Source organism: Neovison vison, chromosome 11 (assembly GCF_020171115.1).
Source record: "Neovison vison isolate M4711 chromosome 11, ASM_NN_V1, whole genome shotgun sequence".
NCBI classification, from domain to species: domain Eukaryota; kingdom Metazoa; phylum Chordata; class Mammalia; order Carnivora; family Mustelidae; genus Neogale; species Neogale vison.
Window position 1 is genome coordinate 91660446 of NC_058101.1, and position 25411 is coordinate 91685856.

The 25411-nt window shown below is 37.1% G+C and overlaps 1 protein-coding gene across 4 annotated transcripts in view; it reads right to left on the reverse strand.

The window, feature by feature from the left end:
• NDST3 (N-deacetylase and N-sulfotransferase 3) overlaps positions 1–25411 on the reverse strand; it is a 171511-nt gene that overhangs the window by 95450 nt on the left and 50650 nt on the right. For all 4 annotated transcript variants that reach the window (XM_044224128.1, XM_044224127.1, XM_044224125.1 and 1 more), the window contains one exon: positions 1402–1587. In XM_044224128.1, coding sequence (XP_044080063.1) covers positions 1402–1587 — 186 coding nt within the window. The remainder of the gene's footprint in view (positions 1–1401; positions 1588–25411) is intronic.

The following is a 25411-nucleotide window of genomic DNA, read 5'->3' on the forward strand; positions in this document are numbered from 1 at the left end:
CCCCACCTAGCATTTACAGCAGTTTTTATTGAGGGAAAAGTCAAAATGGGAGATGATCCAACTTAAATGTCATCATCCATTCTGTAATTTTTGCAGACATTGGAAAACTGTCTGAAAAGAAGTCAGTTACTCCTAATTCTAGAGTAGAGATCTGGTCAGACATAGTCTGACAGGGTATAACAGTGCTTCATCGCACAGTGTTTTTCTCCATAGTATTCCTTCCCAGGATGAGTCTAAATCAGGGAGCCCCTTCCTAATGTCAAAACTCTTTGGGTTTTCTAGTATGGAAAAAAAAGTTGGATTTAGTTCCTTTGGGAGGCCTCACAAAGTATTAAGTAATAACATATCTTGACAATAGGCATGTGTCACCATTGTAAAACAAAACAAAACAAAAACATTAGGGAAGCTTTGGAGAGAGTTTGACAGTGGATGAAAATTAATTAACATCGTCTGTTGCATTTGTACTCTATATTATGATCTGTTGGTAATTACGCAGGGCTTCATGTGTGGCTTCTTGTTGTAAGTAGTCGAGTTTCTCTTTGTTTGCTTGGTCTGACATGATAAAGAGAAGAACAGTTTGACTTGTAAAAGAGCAGCACGTTAACATAGGGAGAGTTGGTTTTCGTTTTATGTACTAAATAACTTAAAAAAATTTTTTTAAAGATTTTATTTATTTATTTAACAGACAGATATCACAAGTAGGCAGAGAGGCAGGCAGAGGGAGAGGGGAAGCAGGCTCCTTGCTGAGCAGAGAGCCCGATGTAGGGCTCGATCCCAAGACCCTGAGGTCATGACCTGAGCTGAAGGCAGAGACTCAACCCACTGAGCCACCCAGGCACCCCTATTTTATGTACTAAATAACTTTTTGAAGAGATGATGGCTTCCATAAATTACCAGCAAGATATATTGTTTCCTTAGTATTTTTTTTTAAAAGATTTTATTTATTCATTTAACAGAGAGAGAGAGATCACAAGTAGGCAGAGAGGCAGGCAGAGAGAGAGAAGGGGGGAAGCAGGCTCCCTGCTGAGCAGAGAGCCCATGTGGGGCTCGATCCCAGGACCCTGAGATCACGACCCGAGCCGAAGGCAGAGGCTTAACCCACTGAGCCACCCAGGTGCCCCTGTTTCCTTAGTATTTTAACATCAGTTTCTGGTTAATAGTAGTATCAGTTTAAAAAAAAAAAAAGAAAGAAAGCAAGCATTTTGTATTCAAAGAATTGTGCAGAAGTGACTTTAATTAAAACATCCTCTGCTTAGATATGATAAATATACTTCCTGTAGTAGGAAGCTTTTCCTATAGTTAAGAGCTCAACATTTTGCTCTTCCCTTTTGTTCTTTCTTCAAATGAAGAATGTAAATCTTAAAGAATTAGTTCTACCCTATGCATACCAGAGAGGCTCACCATGATGTTTTTGTGGATGAAGCCCCTTCGGTGTCTGGCTGGTTTCAGATGCGGATATTCTTCTGTGCTGGTGATTCTAATATTCCAAACCTTCTTCCAAGCCTCGTAAAGCTGAACATGTACAGGGTAGACGCCCGAATGGTGAGGGGCCACTGCGTAGCCCATGTCGGTAGGAATGCCGTGCTCCTGAGACCAAGCAAATATTGATTAGAATGTGGGAAGATTTACCTTGATCCTATTTTTACCCCCCAGATTTTTCAAATGTGCTATAAATGCACTTGTTTAAATGCATCATTACTTAATTGCATTGTAAAATTAAGGTGACAAATATTACAACCTCTAGGCATCATGAAGCCTGGTAACCTTTCCACTCGTCTTGATGTTAATACATTTGTATTTAAGAGGGGGCAGAACAGGATGATGATTTTAATGAATAACTTGAAAGAGTCTGCACTTGGTGCATCTTGTCATAGTCACCTGTCCTTCTTTCTGTTCTCACAATTTCAATAAATTAAAGGATAAGCACTTGCAACAAACAACACTCAGCACTCCCCACAAAAATAAGACCAACGTTTATTAGAGGGATAGAACATTAGATTTCATTAGAACTGCTAAGGGGATTTTATTTGCCTATTTCCCAGGTTCTACCAAATTTGCCACATTTCTGCTAGTCCTTCAGCATGTGGGCCGGTAATAGATTATGTTCCCTGCCTTGGAAGAAGCAGGCACCTGCAATGAAGAAATGTGTTAAATCTTATAGAGCAAGTTTCTTTGAAGTTGAAGTCTTGGTTATAGTAAAAGTAGAAGGTACTGAAAGAGCAAAATAATCTGGAAATTTCGTTGGTGTAAAGTCAAGATTTTGTATAGAAAATGAGTCCAGTTACAAAGAATAGTTTTAAAATTGCACATACAACACATATGTGGATACCACTTGGCCCTGACTGGGTCAGAAAATTCCAAAAATAAATTTATGTGTTATCTGGATATATTGGAGGGTGTTTGGGGAAAATTTGTATAATTGTCATTGTTCTTCTTCATTTGAGTCGGTCCCTTAATCCTGATACATATAGGCATCTTGGCACACAGGGAAACTGCATAGGTGTAAGAGATGAAACACATCTTTTATAAAAAGAATACCCATGGCTTCAGCAGTAGACGTAGACGTGTATTTTTTTTCTCCTGAAAAATAGTTTATTTTTCTATCTGTATTTTCAATTGCTTTATAGTCTTCAAAAGTTCCACCCAAATAGGCCTCCTTTGAATTAGTCACAGCTTTTCTTCATGCCAAAGGACAATTTCACATACAGAGAACCATAGTTATCAGGCTTCTAAATGTATTGAGTTACAGAAATATGCTCCAAATGGATATGGGAAAAGAAGCTAGCTTTGTTCGGCTAATTTGTAAGGCTAACTTTTTTTTTTTTTTCAACTTAGATAATGACAGGATGTGAAGGAAGTATATGAAGTCCCTGAAAGAAAGAAAATGGGTTGCCAGTGGTTTCTTGTTCTGTAAGTATCTGTCCGACTCCCTCACACAGCGTAAAAGGCCCTCAACATTTGGTCCCTAGCCCGTCTACACAGCATTATCGCCTACCAGCATTCATCCTCCCCACCCACAATTTCTGATGATTCCCTTTAAGTTTTTGCTGTACACTGTATACACTGTCCCCCTCAACTGAATGCCCTTTGCCCCTTATCTTGTAAATTCTGTTCATCATTTAAGAGTGAGTTCAGTCAGATAGAAGTACTGGAATTGCTGAAAAGAGAAGCTGCCACATTTGTACCGTGAGAAAAGAGAATGAGTACTATTAGTGTTGAGTGGCCCATGTCTGTGTTTCTGGAGGATGACAGAGAAAGTTTTGTGTTTTTCATTGTATTTGCATCTTTGTGGAGCTGGCCATATTTAATGGAATTGCTATTATATCATTTAGAATTTTGCTAAAAACTGAGCTGAAATATCTCGCTGCAGTTCTTTCACTGGTTTTTAGAAACTCAAACTAAAGCAAATTTTTTCAACTAAAAATAATTCGCCAGTGCATACTTTGTGTTAGACTAGGTCAGTGAAGTATTCATCTAATTTGGTTTAAAAATAGGGGTGCAGTGATCATGGACCAGATGAAAGAAAATGAATTTCAGTCATTGAAATTTAAAGAAAAAAAATTGCTTCTTAAGAAGCAAGGATGAAATTCACAATGATAGGAACTGTACTTTAAATTCAAATATCTCTAAATTTGTAAGAAATTATGCTGATAGAAAGCTCAAGGTAGTTTTCAAGCCCATAAGTAGTAGGCTCTGTGTTCAGGAACCCCATATAAGAAAAGGATGGCCCTGCACAGCAGGGACACTTCCCTCCTTTTGGAATATTCCCAAATATTTGGGGACCAATGTATGCGTAATTTTGTTTTTATTTCCAGCTTTTCACACTGAAGAAATCCTGAGGCTTCTTAGTCTCATCTTTGTGTGCTGGTGCCGTGTGTCATGATGGTAGAAAACTCCATTTCTGGAGTCAGATCTATCTGGCCATTTCACTCTCCCATTTTCTACCTGTGTGGCCTTTGGCAAATGATTTATGACCTTATCTAAGTCTCATGTCCTGTTCTCAAATGCTAATCATGGGGTAATTATCTTGAAGGAGTTCAGAGTAAATTAAATAATATTACACAGGGAGAGCATTTAGTGCATGATACACATTCAATGTATGTTGTTTATTGTTGTTATTACTGCCCTGCATCCATTTTTTTTTTTTTTATAAGCTGTGATCCTACTACTCAACTCTAATGTGGAAATTATGAAACCATCAGGCCATCTTTTTTTTTTTTTTTAAATCAGTAAAAGAGCTATTACACCCTCTTTTCTGCTTTCACTGTAGGTTTTGGGATTCTCTCATGTGAGGATTCTGTGACTTCTATCTTAGTGTCCTGTCCCTGCTTCTCTCCTGATCCGTCCATATAGTCGCAACCAGCACCATGTGGCTCCAGGCTATAAATTGCTGAGAGCTAGTTAGTAGGAAATCTTTTAAAAGGGCTTTAGATAAAGGCAACATAAATTGGCCCCCAGATTGCATTCAATACCAGAAAGAACACTAGAAATGTTCTTGCATAGAAAAGTTTGGGCTAAAATGTAGGTAGTGTGTTTTGGAAGGCAGACTATCAGGTTTTAGAAGGTTTAGCCACAATGTTTAATTCTTAACTGATAATTCTCTTCCAAATCTTTTAATTTGAAATTAAGCATGTATTATTATTATTCTTTTTTTATCTGGGGCCAAAATTCTAAAATACTATCCACGTTAGCTTAAAAAGTTAATTCTTCATTAATCCTCGACTGAAAGTAGCATCTTAGTTCCAGGAACCTATAATTCATACCAAGATTTTTCAGTGGAGGACTTGGACTGAAAAGGCTAGGAAATATGGCTTTGTTACTATTAAATGTAAGTCAGATACTTTGAACAAAGGATTAATGATTCTCACAACTGAACTCTTCATCTCCACCTCTCAACTCTACTCGATACGCTCTTTCCCCAGGGTTCCTCCATGTCGTTGAATGACACAGTCAGCCACAGCCAACTCTTGGCCATGTAGGAAAAGTTAGAGGTTGTTCTTGACACCTGTTTCCTTATTCTGTCCTGAATCCAGTCTATTATCATAGCCTATCAGTATTACCTCCAGGATGTATCTTAAATCTATCCACTTTTCTCCAATTCGGTCATCACCATTACCCTGGTCTCATTTACCATTTTATCCCATGCGCTTGTAGCCCAGGTTCCTAACTCTTCTACCCATTTCCTCTCCTGCTACATCCATCCATTTTCTACACAGCAGCTACTTTAAAGTCACAAATATGCTCCTATAACATTCTATTCAAAATCTATCCTTGATTTCTTCTTGAACTTAATGATAAAATATAGAATTTTTAGGATAGTTCCAAGTGTTGCATGGTAGGACCCTTGCTTCTCTCTCTATCCTGCACCCTTCACTGTATGTTAGTCATGTTCATCTTTTCCTGAAATCCACCAAGTGCTTTCCTACCTTAGCACCCTTCTCTATCTGGTTTTCTCAGCCTGGAATGTCCCTACCCAAACACTTCCTGTGGATAAATGTGATACCTCTTTTTCATAATTTATTTTTGTCATATCTACAAAGAAGGCTTTACTGACAAGTTCTGATCTAAATTATTAGATCATATTAAGATTTTTGCCTTATAGCCTTCATTTCTTTTTCATACACAGCACAATTTGCAAGTGAAAAATTTTCTGTATAATTATTTCTTAATCTCTATCTTCCTCACTAAACAATAGACTCCACAAATTTTGGGTTCTCTTTCATCCACTTCTATATGCCCGGTATCTTGCCAATAGCAAGCATGAAATAAATATTAGCGAGTGAGTTTGTGAGCTGATTCTGACCACCTTCCTCTCATGCTAACTTTCTTAATGATCTCTGTTAAGCTCTCAATTCACCCACAGACATGGGTAACTCTCAGGGAAATTTTATTAAAGTAATATTTGAAAACACTTTTGAGACTATAGCTAAAAAATATTATTCAAGTGTAAGACATTTATTATTATGAACTTAAATATTTAAATTATAGAATAAAAATTATAAGGTTTTCAAAAATTATGTATTTAAAGACTTTCAGATCGATGTGAGGATAATACATTTTTATCAAGCAAAAAGTTACGCTATATTCTTTAGAAAAATTCCCAAAAAAAATTAAAAGAAAGAAGAGAAAAATTAGTATTCAGGTATTTGAGCAACACTGAAGAATCATTGTTTATTATAATCTTTGATAATATTTACTTAAATTCTGGCTAGTATAAGAACTTACTTTGCTTTTTAAAATTTGAGGATAATTTACACAGGATGTTACGTTAGTTTCAGGTGTACAACTTAGTGTGACTTGACATTATATACATTATACTATGTTCACAAGTGCAGCTACCATCTGTCCCATTACATCACTATTATAGTATCATTGACTCTATACCTTATGCTCTGCTTTTTATTTCTGTGATTACCCATCCCATATCTGCAGTCCTGTATCTCCCACTCTCCATCACCCATTTTGCCCAACCTCCTCCCTTCCCCTCTCCCCTTTGGCAACCACCAGTTTATTCTCTGTATTTATAGTTCTGATTCAGCTTTTTTTTTGTTTATTCTATGTCTTTTTAAAGATTCTATTTATCAGTGGAATCGTATGGTATTTATCTTTCTCAGTCTGACTTATTTTGCTGAGCATAATAGAATAGTACTTTACTTTTAGATTTTTCTCTGTTTTAATCTTTATAAACAGAACCTTTTAAATTTCCATTTATGACTAGACTTGTTGCCTATTCCCATGTTTCTCAGATTAGCAACTTTAAAAACCACTATAGTTAGAAAACCCCACAATGGTAGGTAACCAAACAGACATTCTACACTCTGAGGTAGAAAAAAATCTAAAATTTCATTACAACGTAGTTTGGAAAAAATTTGTGTTTCTCTGCAGTTCATTTTGGTTACATGTCCCACTTCCTCAGCATATAGACTTTCTTTCTTTGGTTAACCATATCATAGTACTGAGAATTTACATTTATAGTTTACATGGGTTTATGATAAGGTAGTAAGTTTTGGAGTTGTTTCTAGAAAAAAAAATTGTTTTGCTTTGCTTTTTAAAGTGGCTTCCTGAAAAGCTATTGCTTTTCACATAGAAAAGACTACATTTTTCCAGATGACAGGAGCATGTGTGAAAAATGAAATTAGAACCTTTTAACATAGAATACATGTGAGTGCACACATACTCATATATGCACACAGTATATATGAAGAAAATGATTTCTGAAACTAGGCCTTTAAATTTGAGGAACATTTTAATGTTTCTAAAAACAACGTTTTCCTAAAGTTAAACTAATGGGCCGCACAAGAATGTTAGCTTATGAGAGCCCACAGGGCCTGTAGCATCTGGAGGAGGTCTGTAGCAGTTGCTCTGACAGGGGGAAAGTAAGAAATGGCAGTGCAGGTGGCCCAACATATGTAAAATTACTATCCCAATGAAGCGGACTTTCTTCCTCACTTAGAACAAAACCAGGAAAGTCGGGATTGATTTTTAGGTCAGGGAATTACAATTTGGAACTGAATGCTAACATTATCAATATTAAAATATGTTCCTGTGACAAATGATGTTATCTCTGATATGGTTTGAAATAAAAGAACCTGAAAGAAATAATTACCTGAGTTTAGGAATCTGATTTTTACTGTTTTTTTTTTTAATTGTGCAAGTAGTTATCAATGTTCAGATTTAAAATTCTGTGCTGCTTTGATATAACCTGGGTGGCTTTAGAGTGGTTTTATATTCAGGTGCTAAATATAATGAGCTTGAGCTAACATGTGTAATTTTCCACCTATAAATTTAGGGAAGTAATAATCTCCTAAAATGTAATTGGCACATTTACACAAATTTGGTTAATATTTATAAATTTGGCCAGTAGATTTATTTCTTTGTTTTTTTTTTTAACATGATAATATTTAATTCATCATATAAATTTCTGTTTGCTGGTTGGTATGTGAAAACTCTGCTGTGATGATCATGTTCTTTTTAATACATTTGGTTTAAGAGTTTAAATTCATCCAATGTCAGCGGCTATTGTATAATAAAGAGTTTGGCTGGTATTCATCATCTCTGGTTCCTGGGAGATAAGCCTGAAATCCTCAGATTTTTAGAGTGATAGGAATGTATTTGTTATTGATGATGGGCCCCTGAGACCATATCTGAGTCATGCTAACAAGATGACTCAGAATGTGGTTTGGTGCCAGAAGGGCCACCCATGAAATTAGAGAAGAAGGGCTTTGAGCCAGGTGATATCGGCCTGACTTCCAGGGAGTGGAGGAGACCTAGACATTGAGTTCAATCCCATGACCAGTGATTCAATCAATCATGCCTATGAAATGAAACCCCCCCAAAAAAACTCTGGACACCAAGGCCTAGGTGAACTTCCCCGATTGGTGATTTTCTTATGGGTTCAGAAACCCCAGGAAGGTGATTTCTTTGTCTCACAGTTTGGATTTAAAAGAAGCATGCTACAGTAACAGGAGTCTTTGGATTAAAGTGTTAAAGGTGTTAATAATGAAATTTTGTGAAATAGAATGACATTTTTGTAACTAAAAGAGAAATATGACCTTACTACTCTGAAGTTACTCAACTCTGGAAAAGAATATATAGTGTTTCATCAACTACATAGTGAGAAAATAAATCTTATTTTTCCCATATCTAAAGATACCCAAATCCATGACAATGGTGTCAACCAAGAGTCTCAGGGATAGGGAGAGCATAGTATCATGGAGAAAGCCCAGATGTAGGAGTCCTGGGCTCAATCTCAGTGCTACCCTTCATACATTGTGGGACTTTGGGCAGGTCTCACTAAGCCTCACTTCCTTTGCTTGCCAAGTAGGGGTAATAAAATTATTTATAAAGAGTTGTAGAGAATGACAGATATAATATAAACAACATTATTGATCAATTACTGTGTAATTTCCTTTCATTTTATTAACATTATTCTCTTTGTGTTTTAAACAACAAAAGGACAAGGAACAATGGTAAACTGAGAATCCTTCTGCATCACTTCTTCCCTTCAAAAAACTCTATGGGGGTGCCTGACTGGTTCAGTTGGTTAAGTGACTGCCTTGAGCTCAGGTCATGATCCTGGAGTCCCTGGATCAAGTTCCACATCCGGCTCCCTGCTTGGTGGGGAATCTGCTTCTCCCTCTGACCCTCCCCATTCTCATGCTCTCTCTCTCTCATTCTCTCTCTCTCAAATAAAAAGAAAATCTTAAAAAAAAAAAAAAACCTCTTCAGAATTCTTCTTCTTTTAAAAAAATTTTTCACTCATTTATTTGACAGAGAGAGAGAGAGAATGCACAAGCACAGGGAGTGGCAGTGGGAGAGAGAGAAGCAGGATCCCCGCTTAGCAAGAAGCCCCATGTGGGGCTTGATCCCAAACCTTGGGATCATGACCTGAGGCAAAGGCAAATGTTCAATAGACCAAGCCACCCAGGTGCCCTGAGAATTCTTATTTACGAGCAGACATTCCTTAAAGTAGATACAATATCAGAATCAATCTTATCTAGAAAGAGTTTTACAAAAAAGTATGTATTTTTTTTCTGGAAAAAATAATTGATACTAGGTATAAAGTGGGAGGTAAAAATACACCCAGCAAACCATAAATTTGATAAGGCTATAGTAACAATATCAGTAAAAACCCATCTTGACAATACATAGCCCCCTTCAAGTACTACCCCAAGTTAACAGCTTAGTTATTTGAAAAACTTAAATGAAATTTAGTATACCCAATGCATTAAAAAATTCTAGTAACGAAAGTTAAGTTAGTGATTCAGTACCAATACTGAAATTTAATCTTCATTTTCCCTGGTACCCTCTAAGAAGGGATTAATCCGAGGGAGACTGACAGATTTTCTTTTAGTCTTCCCTAATAATTATGTAATTCATTTCAAGTAAGTTTCTATTTAACAGAGCATGCTGTTTTCCTCTCTTCAAGTTCCCTTTAGAATTTTTGAAGTGTCGTCATATCATTGTTGAGTGCTTCATAAGTAAACACACCACTAAAGGGTGTACTTTTGTAAGAGTACTCAAAAGAATGATGTAAACACTTGTACCTTGCATAGGCTAGGCTCATTTTTTTTTCAATTGCTGGCATTTCTTCAAGTAAACACGTGAAGGAGTTTGTAGAAATATAAAAAATGAATTTATGAATTTTTTTTAATGCTATAGCAAAATAAACAAAAATAAAATTATCTGGAGACACAGTAGAGGAATTGGGAGGGTTTAGTTCAGTCCAGCTTTCTGGAGTATGAAGTGATGAGCCTCATGTGGATCCATGGGGTCCTTGAAAGGTAATAAAGCTATAAATAATTCAGAGACAGGCTCACATTCCCAAGGTACTTGCAAGCACATTAAATCTTTCCGAAAATCCACAGGATTGATTACAGTCGGCATCTTTAAGTCTGCATTGTACCAATTTTAATTTAAGTTTAATATTCTAGAAAGAAGAGAAAAGTTGGTATTGCTCTTTGTTGTAACTACTGCTTACCCTCTGGTATTTAAAATAGCCACCAGGATGGTTAACACTTGTGGTGCTGGCTGCACAAACACAGGAAATTACATAAATTATATAAAGAGCTATTTAAAAGAAAAACATGGTGAGAAGTAATTCTCATTATAAGGTTTTGGTAATAGCGTCAGCCATGCCATTGATACTGATATTGACTGCTGTTACCAAAACCTTATAATCAGAATCTTATTACTTCCCTAGAGAGTTATTTTAAACAAATTCAGAATATTAAAATCTGACTTTTTGGGCTTTAGAGCTTGATAGCCCTGGGGTCAAATCCTTTCTCAGCTTTTCACCGACTGTGCGAATTAAGGAAGATCATATAAGCGCCCCAAGCCTTATTTTCTGCACTTACAATATGGAGCTGGTCAGCCTCGCAAGTGGTTGGGAGGATATTAACTGAGAACACATGAAAAGCACTAAGCACAGTGTCTGACAAATACCTGGAGGCTCAAGTTTCTCTTCCTACATTTCATCTGGAGAGTCTAGAAACTTTCTCATTGAAATGCAAGGTCCTGTTTCATGCAGGGGAACAGAATAATAGAATTTCAAATTTCATCCCCTTCCCTGATCTGAGCACAAATTAAAGGGAAAAATGGAGAATTAAGAAGGTTAGTTTGGATGTTGCTGCAATAACCAAGGTGCAGGGTGAGAAATGTGAATGTGGAGTGGTAATAGAAAGTATCCAAATGGAGCAGGATAGGGTGCAAAGAAAGAACTCACAGAAATTGTTGAATGACTGTGGACATGGAGTGGGAGATAGGAAAATGCCAAGCAGGTGCAAGATTAGCATTTGAGCGGACTTGACTGTCATTTCTTCTTTTGCCGTCACTTCCATCCCTGCCGTGTTTATAATCACCTCTCGCAAAACAAGTGCGCCTTCCATTTTAACTAAATGTAAGACACTCAAGAAGGAAGGAGCAGTCAAAATTTAGTAGCAGCATGCATGGATCTGGAAATAAACCTTTCCCCGGCTCCATCCCCACATCTGACTCCAGCCCACCACTAAGAATTTCTTGGAGAATTCATAAAGGCTTTGAGTTCATTTTGTGTCCAAATAAATTTGGGCACTGAGGGACTATTTTCATGTAGGACATATACTAAATTTATCTTTCTTTTTACAAAACCAGTTTAAATCACCCTATATGCACTGGAGATGCAATGTAGAATTTTTTTTTTTAGAGGAAAAAAAAAAAAGGAAAGGAATCGAAAAGAGTAGTTTTCCACATTCTCCAGCTTGTTAGGGAGCATGAAGTCTTCCTATAGAATAGAAAAAAGTAATCTGGAAAGGCATTTGCAAAGAAAAGGACTAAGATCCTGAGGTAATCAAAACCACTTTCAAAAGTGTAATGATGTATCCAAATGAGAAAAAAAATGCTGTGCCACTATGGGAATGGACAGGGGCCAGTATCTTCATGTAGGTGAAATCCAGAGTTTCTAAGGAAAAGCAGCAGATCATACTTGCATACTTTAAATAAGTATGCGTAGATAGAAAATTGGGAGGCTCAAACCCTGATATTATTATTATTATTTTTTTAAGATTTTATTTATTTATTTGACAGAGAGAGATCACAAGTAGGCAGAGAGGCAGGCAGAGGGAGAGAGAGGTGGAAGCAGGCTCCCCGCTGAGCAGAGAGCCCGATGTGGGACTCGATCCCAGGACCCTGAGATCATGACCTGAGCCGAAGGCAGCCGCTCAACCCACTGAGCCACCCAGGCGCCCCGATTTTTGACCTGTTATTACCTTTTGCTTCCTCATCATCCATCCAATAAGAAGCCCTATTGATTCTATTTCAGAAATAGTTTTCACATTGCTCTCCTTTATATTCTCACTGCTGTTGGTTTAGTTAAAGCCTGTCTTTATTTCCTCTTCCTTAATCACTTTCATAGTAATCCAATTTGTCTACTTCCCTCTAGTCTCTCTGCTTTTCTCCATCCTCAACACTCCCACTCTAATATTCTGTGACTCTACAGTCTATGTGGAAGTGACAGAACTCTGGGAAGGAGATGACAGTGTCATCTTGGAGTTCAAAATGCTTTAAATATGTAATTCTTGTAATTAGATACGAAATTTCAATTTAGGAAAGCAGATTCTAAAACACTCTGGTGAGAAAAGGTGAAATAATTTATTTTATTTTTATTTTAATAATTAATAATTATTAATTATTGTAATAAAAAATAATTTATTGCCAGAAATAAACTAAAGGAGTACAACTAAAGAAGGATAGCTTCTTTAAAAAAATGTCATTCTTTTCGGAGAATTCTAATTATTCAAAACAAGGAAGAAAACATCTCTTTAACATAGTGATTAAGAGTCAGAAACATCTGAATTCAAGTGCCAGATCTGTTACTTAGCTGTGTGGTTTGGAGGAATTACTAAACCTCTTCAAATATCAGATTTGTTTTCTTAAAATGGAGATGACATCAGTAGGGCTGTCATGAGGATTAAATTTTTTTTAAGACTTTTTATTTATTCACTTGAGAGAGAGAGAGAACATCAGCAGGGGCAGGATTAAATATGATTAATAAGAGAAAAAATAAGATTATTAATTAAGAGCTCCAGCCACATAGTGAAGGGTCAATATTATTAGCAATTGTCTAAAGAAACTAACGATGCCAGGGCCCTCACACACACAAGGGTTTAAAACAGGTACGTGAAATGAAAGGAAGTACACATAACAAAGGATGAAAACAATTAACAGAACAAAATAAACAAAAAAGGTAAAAAAAAAATGTGAAGGAGGCTAAAGTTCAAAGTGAGTTTTTTCCATAAATTACTAATTAAAACTAATTCTAATCAGCAAAAGATACATAAGTAATATTATTCCATGTTCACAGTAGGAGAGGGGAAGGCTGAAGTACTTTGATGATCTGGGTAAAAAGCAGAAATGTCCAGTATCTCTTCTGATTCTACTTTCCCTATCAAAGGGAACAGCTTTTCAAAATACATATGATGGTAAATACGTAAGCTTAGATGAAAGACATGATGAACTAAATTGTAAAGTATTTCAATATTTTCGAGGTTCAGAAGAGCACATATTAAAGTAATTAAAAAACCAATTTGTAGATTTTTAATTAACTTAAGACGTGCTCTTCTGAGCCTGTTCAACTTGATCAATAACGATGAAGATGCGGAAGTCATACTGACACAATATACTTGTAAGATATATGTATGACACATACAAAGCTAGGGAAGATGTAATGCATGTTAAATAAAGAATCAGCCTTTACAAGAATGTTGATAGACTGAAATACTGAACACATAACAAATAGGAAATGTTAAAGGGACAGTTTTAATCTCAAAGGTAGCGTTTAGTTAACAAAATCTATGGGACAAAAACAAATACCTGAAGGCTTACTAAATAGCTCATGGACAGAAGGTCTGGCAGACACAGATGTTATATGATGGTTTAAAAAAATGTGGACTTTGGCTACATAAATAGATATAAAGTGTACATGGGGGGGGCCTGGGTGCCTCAGTGGGGTAAAGCCTCTGCCTTTGGCTCAGGTCATGATCCTGAAGCCCTGGGATGGAGCCCCACATCAGGCTCTCTGCTCAGCGGGGAGCCTGCTTCCCTCTCTTTCTTTCTCTCTGCCTGCCTCTCTGCCTACTTGTGATCTCTGTCTGTCAAATAAATTAAAAAAAAACTTTAAAGCGTACATGAAGGGAAAAATTATTTTACCGTTTTCTGTTCTAATAATGGTCAGATTAGGGCAACATATATTGGGAGGCAGAATGACAAGTTTGAGGTTGTACAAATATGGCAACTGAGATGATGAAGGGATCTGAAAACCTATGGACTGCTTCAAGATCCATAACTTAGTCAGAAGCATATGTAGCGGTATTAATCATGTCTCTTTATTCTCTATATTTCTGATACTTTAACATCTGAGACCTTCCTGACCCTGCCAAGACTGCCTCTCCCATGGCTGTGCAGTTCCTGGAGATAATTAAACACCTACCCAAGAGCATGTTCTTCAAGCACAAACCAACCAGTTCAGGCTCCCTCCTCTCAACCACTTCCTTCTTCTTCTTTTTTTTAATTGTGTTAGGTTAGTCACCATATAACACATCATTAGTCTTTGATGTAGTGCTCCATGATTCATTGCGTGTAACACCGAGGGCACCATGCAATCAGTGTCCTCCTTAGTACCCATCAACCACTCCCTTCATAAGCTGAGTAGCTTCATCCCTGCCCTAATCACCTCTGGGTCAGTTATGACACAATTAGAAAGAATCCCTTTACAACTGTGATTGCTGAAGTTGTCATCCAGTCAGCCAATCCTAAACCTGTTTACCCTGCCTTGTCTTGCCTCTCCTGTAGAAACCACACTAAATGCTCTTGCCTTCCCCCTACTCTGTTTCTTGACTGACTTTAGTGCTACCCCATGGTTTCCTGGATGGTGTGGTGTGCTCTCTTCTCTTTGGGAACTGAGAGTGTCAAGCTCTCTTTCCAATGGCAGTCCTCTCCTGATCTGATGATCTCACCATACCCAAATAATAATAAATCCTACATTTTTAAACAGTAATGATAAAATATTAAGATCCAGAAGAATATTTATTTATATTTTCATATACCAAACATTGAGGACCTACTAGGTGTCAGTCACCATTCTGTGTACACAACTACCTAGATTAGCAGAACAACTCTACTCAAATGTGAGGGATTGTTTTCCTTCTTCTAGAATTTACCTTCTGAGTAACACTCATTGTAAATCATACAATTGATTATATTCAAGGGGTAATATTCAAAATATTTACCAGTCAGCATTCTATGCAACTGATCACTCAAAACTGCTGCTAAATGTAGAGCTGGAGATGGATGCTGGCCACTTGGAGCCAGGCTTTGTTAGTTGCTGAGCAGTTGGGAGCTTTGGGACATCCTGGGGTAGGGTCTGAGGTGGTAGCGGGGGTAAGGGTAGTAGCACTGACGCATTTCAATATTGGAATCACTGGCATGGCCATACTAGTACTTTTATATTGAATATCAGTCCTGATAATATATCCTTTGGTCTCCTCTTGTCTCTTGTCCTTACCAAGTTCCTTCAGCCATTGTTTTTATAAAGTAAATTATAGGCTTCACCTTATTAGTCATTGTGCCCTGAATAATGGCTAATGTCTTTTTTAAACTGCGCTACTTCAATAACTCAGAAGTGGTTTACCAGCTCAGGGTAGACTTTTCTATCTTGACTTGAACTCTTTTTCTATTAGGACCACTAGAATTGTGCTTTGTTTTCAATATCAATAAAATAAAGATCTAATGTGTCTTTTTATAAGGTGCTTCACTGAAGTGAAGATGATGGAATTCATTCATTCTCCAGCTGGCAAGCAAACTAATTAAAAGATTATCATATATTCCTTAAGCCAGCAAGTCTTTCAATATATTTTAAATTACATTTTGATACTATAATCTTTATTTCCATATTAGAAAAGTTAATGTGTTCACTAATCTAAAAAGTTGCTCACTTGACAATAGATATTTCAGCTAATGTGAATTAGCAGTTCTGCTGAACTTGGAAAAGAAGGGGGCCAAAGGACACTATTTGAAGGAGTAATGATAATGCAGTAAATCCTTGGCAAGATTTTATGTTTTCAGGATCAGAAACATTGTTCTACTACTACTAATTTTAATAATATTGTCTGTAACCGTGTTAAGTATTATCTGATATTGGCAGTGAGTTATACGGTAAAAATTTCTACTTATTATTTTATCATTAAAATTAAGCCACCATAATTTACCAAAAATGTTAGAGCTAATTCTTCAATTGAAAGTATATATCTTGATGATTTTTTGAGGCTTAAATGCAGTAAGTTATTTACTTATTGAATGGAATTTTGTCCAATTTTAAAAGCTGTACAAACTGTGTTGTAGGTCATTAATAAATGTTATAATTAATTCTTGCCTCAGATATGGTACCTTTCAAAAAAACCACCCTTGTTAACATTTCATTTTAATACCTGAATTAGCCCATATTTGATAACTAAAAATATTTTCTAATCAGCCTTTAAAGCTGTATTTCCTGGTGGCTGTAACCATCAAATGCAAGTTTGCTTAAAGGATTTACTTGACCTTCCATAATAAGCTATTAGGCAGAGCTTTCAAAGCTAAATTAAAATGGACATCAAATTCTCTTGTGAGACAGAAGTGGCCACATTGTGAAAAAGGATAATAGATCAGATGTATTTGCTAAAACTCAATGAAAATAACAGGTGTTTGGCTGTATAGATGGTGATAGAGAATGCTCAAACAAAAGAGTTTTATGTCATAGTCTCAGATTCTCTTACTTGAAAACATACTTTAAATGTTTTCTAATTCAATCACTTATTTGAATGCTGAATTTCAACCGTGAGCTCCGATCTTGTTTGAATGCCCAGTTGCTCCTAGAGCAACACTTTGGTTCTTTCTGTGTTCTTTCATTTCCTTAACTGGGAGAAACGCTCCTGCTCATGTTAAAATTTAGAGCCTCCAAGCTGGTGGAGAAAGCAGGATGTTGCCCAATTTAGACGCGTGCTGTTATTAGTATGGGGTTAAACTTTTGCCTATTTCATCTAGTGAGTTGATAGTTGATGCAAAATTTCCTCCAGAATAGTTTCCACTGAATTAGAGTAGCCTCTCTATCCGTGATAAGAGATACTCATTCTTATGGAAAGTTCCTCAGATTTAGTTGTTTGTTTCCTTTCCCAACATTTCAGAAACTGCCCATCTTAGGGAACCTTGGGGAAAGATGCCTTAGGAGACCAATCTGTAGTTCTCAGTTTCTCCTGTGTTTTCAGAATTACCAAACATGCCTTTGGATTACCAGGCAGATGAAACCTAGACTTCCTCGTTTGAGTTGGGTTGACAGGATAGTGAGAAAGCGTGGGGGGAGAGGGTGTGTCACAATTCATACAGTTTTAGAAGACCTAGATTTCTGGGCTTGATTCTACCCCTACTGAGCTTCATAATCCTGAGTGAGTCACTGTATTTCTCCAATTTTTAGTTTCCTTATCTATAAAGTGAGAATAAATATACCTACAATTCAAGGTTGTTATAAGAATAAAAGGGAATAACACAATATATAAAAAACTAAAACCCTTTTCTCCTTACCTCTTTACATTTAGCAGCAAAGCCGCTTTGTAACCCTAATGCCTTAATGAGAAGTAAAAGAGTTAACCTTTGTTTAGAAAATGTGTAGAATTCACATGAACCAAATGTCATTGCAATACAGAATAAGCTTTTAACCTTGAGGTTTTTGTTCCTCCTACCTGTCACTCTATAAACACCTGAGAAGCCTAGGCAAAAATCGAAGAGGGAAATTTTCTGATACTGAATATGTAATGATGATAAAAACAACAACTATCATCTTCTGTTTGTTAGGTGCTAATCACTGTTTGCAATTACTTTACATGTGTATTCTCTTTCGTGTGGTTATGGCTGGAAGGGACTGGTCCTCGATTTAGTCTTTTTTTCTTATCCTTTCCTGACAAAAAGAAATCCATGGATCCTATATTTGATTAACATTAAAGAACACATTTTGCCTTATTTCTGAAGACCCTCTGTGACTGTTCTCTATGCCTCGAGGACCATAATTTGGGTTGTCAACCTGTAGTTAGGAGATATTCCAAAGAAAATGTCCTTTGCTTGGCACTTGAGTAAGGAATGAGAATGACCAAATTTCACTTCTGAGTTATTCTTTTAATTCATGATGCTTTTTAGTTGAGAATTCTTAAAAAATGGGTATAATTCCTGTGCATGTCTGTTCTTGCTATGTGTACTTTCAAGTATTTACACTTGTTTTAAGTACAAACATAATATTCATTGATTCATTCATTCAAGTAATAATAGAATACCTATTATCTAGATACTTTCTTAATGGCAGAGGAATATAGATAGCAATGAATGTTATGTCATTCATCAAGTCTGCCTTGAAAAACCATTTTCTTTTGAAAGCAAACAAAAGCAACAGCAAACAACAAAAACCTAACTGCTCAGTTCCCAGTTTTAAATTTCTTATTAGTACGTTCATTCATTCTATTTGTGTATTTTCTTCTTTCACAAATTCTTTTCTTCACAGATTAAAGAAGAAAATACAAAGTAATTTTCTTGTTCATATCCTTTCTTGCTGATTAATATTGCTTATATCAGCAAGTCTTAGGCTTCTGAAGATGACAAAATTAATGTTTGCTGTGTTTCGTGCTCTCTGTTAGAAATTGAGACATTTACACACTCTTATGTGCTGTTTATCATTTCTGTTTCTATTCTGTGGAGGGAAAAGGAGGCTCTCCATCTCACAAGAGTTTGAAAATTCCATCAGAACATTTTCACAAGACTGGTACGGAGGACACTGTTTTCATCTTCTTGACAAAATGTCAATGCATGGCCATGGTGCACTTGAAGCCGCATATCTATTTTGGGCAGTCCCTGAAGTTGAAAGACAAGTATGGGCTCCCGGTGCTATCCATAAAGTGTTTGGTCTTCTATATCCTCAAGAAAAAAGCACATTCTATAAATTTACCTTTTCTTGTACACATTTAAGTAAGGTGACGTGTAGATTGATTCCCCAAACATCTTGGCTTTGGAAGTTTATACGGAATACCACTCTGTGGTAAGTGAGTCCAGTACTCTGAAACACTGAGTAACCAAAAAGTCAACAGTTATACGGCCAAGTGGCCAGCCTAGGGAGAGATAATCCTTGTTCTTGTTTCCACAGATTGACAACTGTAATCTCTTATACCATTTTAGGGTGAAATATGTTAGGGATAGTTGTGTGATAAACAGAACTATACAGTCTAAGAACATAAAATACTGGGAGCTATGATGCTTAAGGACGATAATGTTGGGAAAGGCATATATGTGGGGAAACCTCAAAATTGAGGAGTCATATTTCAAATCAATCATTTCTAGTTATGGGGTCAGGACCTTAAATCTCTGGTAAAATATTTTCTGTTTGTCAAGGGAGCAATGGTATTTTAGAGTTTTTCAAAATCATACTTAAATTAACCAGGGCTGTGTATTTTAGTTCATTTTGCATACTGGGCTAAGTCTACTATTAGTAGGATTTGCTTAGAAACATGATTTGGTGGTTTTAGAATTATTCGCATTATAATTTATGAACATTGTAATATCAACTTTGTGGTTTGCAAATAAGATAAAAGGCTATAACAAATAAGATATATTACATTTCAAATCTTTTTAAAAAGATTTTATTCATTTATTAGAGAGAGAGGGAGAGAGAGAGAAAGGGAGACAGAGAGCATGAGCAAGGGGGAGGGACAGAGGGAGAAAGAGAGGCAAATACCCCGCTGGGGGGTAGCTGAACATGGGACTTGATCCCAGGACCCTGGAATCATGACCCGAGCTGCAGGCAGATGCTTAAACAACTGATCCACACAAGTGCCCCTCAAATCTTTTTTGAGTGGTAATTTCTGTTGCCTTGATCATTTATGCTTCAAATACTTACTGAGTACCTTCATGATATAGGAACTGCCATCCTGTGATGAACAAAATATAGTTCCTGCCTCAAGGCACTCCCCACCCAGGGTGGGAGAATGCTGGGTAAATAGACAATTGCCTGTCTTGAGTTCTCCCATGTGTTTCTGTGCCCGTTAGTATTTTTCATAGAAACACAAATACTGTATGGGCCTGTTGATCACCATATACCATCCCTGCTGACTACATGCACATTTTCTTGAAAACTGTACTTAATAGATCTTTTACTATAAATTTCCCTGTCAGGAATCGGAAACCCTTCAGTATAAAACAGTGTATGAAAATTTAAAAAAAAAGTGTATGAATCACATGAATGTCCCATCACTATAACATGTGTGTTTAAACGATTTTCTTCTCATTTCCATTGCCTCTGTGGCTTGAATCTTCATTACCTAATCCCCACATTATGGTCTCCTCATCCTCACCATACTTCAGTTCTTCCTGACACGTACATCTTATCCTTATTTCAGGTGTATCTAAATCCTATTGCCATAAGTACATTTTCCCGACCACTCCCAGTGACACTTATTTATCTGAACAGTGGGGTTTTACATCTGTACAGTTTGGCACTAAGCCATGGACTATCTCATTTTGTTGGAGGATTGTTTTATGTGCATATTTTGCCTTCCTGGTATAGCAAAAAGCTCCTTCTGGATAGGGAGCCATGTCTTATGAGCTCTGACTAAACTGTCATGTAGGTAAGTCTTGTGAGTATCTTGTGAAGTTTCTCTTTTTAAAAATTTTAAAAATTCTTTATTTAAACCCAATTTAGTTAATGTAAACTGTATTATTACTTTGAGGGATAGAGTTTAGTGATTCATCAGTTGCATACAACACCCAGTGCTCATGAAATCAAGTGCCCTCCTTAATGCCCATTACTCAGCCACTCCTTCCTCCACCCACCTCCCCTCCAACAACCCTCAGTTTGTTTCCTAGAGTTCAGCATCCCTTAGGGTTTACCTCCCTTTTTATTTCCATCTTATTTTATTTTCCCTTCCTTTCCCCTCTGTTTTGCTTCATAGATGCCACATGAGAGAAATCATAGTATTTGTCTTCCCCTGATTTATTTTGCTTAGCATAATACTCTGTAGCTCCACCCATGTCACTAGAAATGGCAAGATCTCATTCTTTTTGATGGTCTGAGTAATATTTCAGTGTGTGTGGGTGTGTGTGTGTGTGCGCGCGCGCGTGTGTGTGTCTGTGAAGAAGTGATATGTATACCACCTCTTCTTTGATCATTCATCTGTCAATGGACATCTTGGCTCTTTCCATATTTTGGCTATTGTGGACATTTCTGCTATAACCTTCCACTCTTCTCTTCTGCTCCTCCTCTTCTGGGACCCCTATTACCTAGGTACTGTTTCACTTTATGGGATCACTTGAGTTCTCTAAGTCTCCCTTTGTGATCCAGTACTTTTCTTTCTTCTTTTCAGCTTTCTTCTTTTCCATCATTTTATCTTCTATATCATTGACTTGCTCTTCTGCCTCATTCTTCCTTGGTTTATATACTCCATTTGGGACTGCATCTCGATAATAGCATGTTTAATTTTGGCCTGACTGGATTTTAGTTCTTTTATTTCTACAGTAAAGGATTCTCTAGAATCTTCTCTGCTTTTTTCAAGCCCAGCCAGTATCTTTATATTCATTTTTTAAAACTCAAGTTCAGACATTTTACTTATAACCATATTGATTAAATCCCTTGCAGTGAGCACGACTGCCTGTTCTTTTTTTGGGGGGGGAGTGAATTTCTCCATCTCATCATTTTTTCCAGAAAAGAATATAAGAAAGAGAAAAAAAAAACCCTGAAATATAAACTATTATAAGAACATACTATGAGCAACTCTACGCCAACAAATTTGACAATCTGGAAGAAATGGATGCATTCCTAGAAACATATAAACTACCAAAATTGAACCAGGAAGAAATAGAAAACCTGAACAGACCCATAACCAGTAAGGAGATTGAAACAGTCATTAAAAATCTCCAAACAAACAAAAGCCCAGGGCCAGACGGCTTCCCGGGGGAATTCTACCAAACATTTAAAGAAGAACTAATTCCTATTCTCCTGAAACTGTTCCAAAAAATAGAAATGGAAGGAAAACTTCCAAACTCATTTTATGAGGCCAGCATCACCTTGATCCCAAAACCAGACAAGGATCCCATCAAAAAAGAGAGCTATAGACCAATATCCTTGATGAACACAGATGCGAAAATTCTCACCAAAATACTAGCCAATAGGATTCAACAGTACATTAAAAGGATTATTCACCACGACCAAGTGGGATTGTTCCCAGGGCTGCAAGGTTGGTTCAACATCCGCAAATCAGTCAATGTGATACAACACATTAATAAAAGAAAGAACAAGAACCATATGATACTCTCAATAGATGCTGAAAAAGCATTTGACAAAGCATCCCTTCCTGATCAAAACTCTTCAAAGTGTAGGGATCGAGGGCACATACCTCAATATCATCAAAGCCATCTATGAAAAACCCACCGCAAATATCATTCTCAATGGAGAAAAACTGAAAGCTTTTCCACTAAGGTCAGGAACACGGCAGGGATGTCCATTATCACCACTGCTATTCAACATAGTACTAGAAGTCCTAGCCTCAGCAATCAGACAACAAAAGGAAATTAAAGGCATCCAAATCGGCAAAGAAGAAGTCAAATTATCACTCTTTGCAGATGATATGATACTCTATGTGGAAAACCCAAAAGACTCCACTCCAAAACTGCTAGAACTTGTACAGGAATTTAGTAAAGTGTCAGGATATAAGATCAATGCACAGAAATCAGTTGCATTTCTCTACACCAACAACAAGACAGAAGAAAGAGAAATTAAGGAGTCAATCCCATTTACAATTGCACCCCAAACCATAAGATACCTAGGAATAAACCTAACCAAAGAGGCTAAGAATCTATACTCAGAAAACTATAAAGTACTCATGAAAGAAATTGAGGAAGACACAAAGAAATGGAAAAATGTTCCATGCTCCTGGATTGGAAGAATAAATATTGTGAAAATGTCTATGCTACCTTAAGCAATCTACACATTTAATGCAATTCCTATCAAAGTACCATCCATCTTTTTCAAAGAAATGGAACAAATAATTTTAAAATTTATATGGAACCAGAAAAGACCTCGAATAGCCAAAGGGATATTGAAAAAGAAAGCCAAAGTTGGTGGCATCACAATTCCGGACTTCAAGCTCTATTACAAAGCTATCATCATCAAGACAGCATGGTACTGGCACAAGAACAGACACATAGATCAATGGAACAGAATAGAGAACCCAGAAATAGACCCTCAACTCTATGGTCAACTAATCTTCGACAAAGCAGGAAAGAATGTCCAATGGAAAAAAGATAGCCTCTTTAATAAATGGTGTTGGGAAAATTGGACAGCCACCTGCAGAAAAATGAAATTGGACCATTTCCTTACACCACACACAAAAATAGACTCAAAATGGATTAAGGACCTCTATGTGAGAAAGGAATCCATCAAAATCCTTGAGGAGAACACAGGCAGCAACCTCTTCGACCTCAGCCGCAGCAACATCTTCCTAGGAACATCGCCAAAGGCAAGGGAAGCAAAGGCAAAAATGAACTATTGGGATTTCATCAAGATCAAAAGCTTTTGCACAGCAAAGGAAACAGTTAACAAAACCAAAAGACAACTGACAGAATGGGAGAAGATATTTGCAAACGACATATCAGATAAAGGACTAGTGTCCAAAATCTATAAAGAACTTAACAAACTCAACTTCCAAAGAACAAATAATCCAATCAAAAAATGGGCAGAGGACATGAACAGACGTTTCTACAAAGAAAACATCCAGATGGCCAACAGACACATGAAAAAGTGCTCCATATCACTCGGCATCAGGGAAATACAAATCAAAACCACAATGAGATATCACCTCACACCAGTCAGAATGGCTAAAATCAACAAGTCAGGAAATGACAGATGCTGGCGAGGATGCGGAGAAAGGGGAACCCTCCTACACTGTTGGTGGGAATGCAAGCTGGTGCAACCACTCTGGAAAACAGCATGGAGGTTCCTCAAAATGTTGAAAATAGAACTGCCCTATGATCCAGCAATTGCACTACTGGGTATTTACCCTAAAGATACAAACGTAGTGATCCAAAGGGGCACGTGCACCCGAATGTTTATAGCAGCAATGTCCACAATAGCCAAACTATGGAAAGAACCTAGATGTCCATCAACAGATGAATGGATCAAGAAGAAGTGGTATATATACACAATGGAATACTATGCAGACATCAAAAGAAATGAAATCTTGCCATTTGCGACAACATGGATGGAACTAGAGCGTATCATGCTTAGCGAAATAAGTCAAGCGGAGAAAGACAACTATCATATGATCTCCCTGATATGAGGAAGTGGTGATGCAACATGGGGGCTTAAGTGGGTAGGAGAAGAATCCATGAAACAAGATGGGATAGGGAGGGAGACAAACCATAAGTGACTCTTAATCTCACGAAACAAACTGTGGGTTGCTGGGGGGAGGGGGGTTGGGAGAAGGGGGATAGGGTTATGGACATTGGGAAGGGTATGTGCTTTTGGGTAAATTGGAAGGGGAGGTGAACCATGAGAGACTATGGACTCTGAAAAACAATCTGAGGGATTTGAAGTGGCGGGGGGGTGGGAGGTTGGGGTACCAGGTGGTGGGTATTATAGAGGGCACAGCTTGCATGGAGCACTGGGTGTGGTGAAAAAATAATGAATACTGTTTTTCTGAAAATAAATAAATTGGAGAAAAAAAAAAAAACCTGATAACAACAATAGGAAAAAACCCGGAAACAAAACGAAACAAAAAAACAAGAAACATAACAAAGTAAAGAACTAGAGTGGGTGTGATTTGGTCTGCTTGTTAAAAGAAATGAGATCCCAAAATAAGAAAGAAAGAAGTTTTATATATATATATATATATATATGTATGTATAATAAAGTACAATGAAAGGAAACAAATATATGTAACACATATATAAAAATAAAAATTAAAAAGAACTAAAAAATGAATTGAAAAAATAATAACTGAAAAATAACACTGAAAGACTAAAGAATTGAAAAACAACAACAAATGCTATATACGGTTTTCCCCAAGAGCTGAAGTTTTGCAGCCCTCTATGATCAGTAAACTTGTGTGAGCCGGTTGTTCCTGCTGGTCTTCTGGGGGCGGGGCCCGTTGCACTGATTCTCAGGTGCACTTGCCCTCTTGCACATGTGCTTCTGTTGCCAGGAGGCTGGACTGTAAGCAGCTCCAAATTCCACTATGACCCTGTTTTGTTACCTGAGGGCTTTCAGCACTGATGGGTAGAATGAATATGGCAGTGCCCAACTCTCTAGCCCGGGAGCTGAAAATTCGCAACCCCCCCTTCACTGAGCCCTCACAGAAAAGCAATCAATCACTCT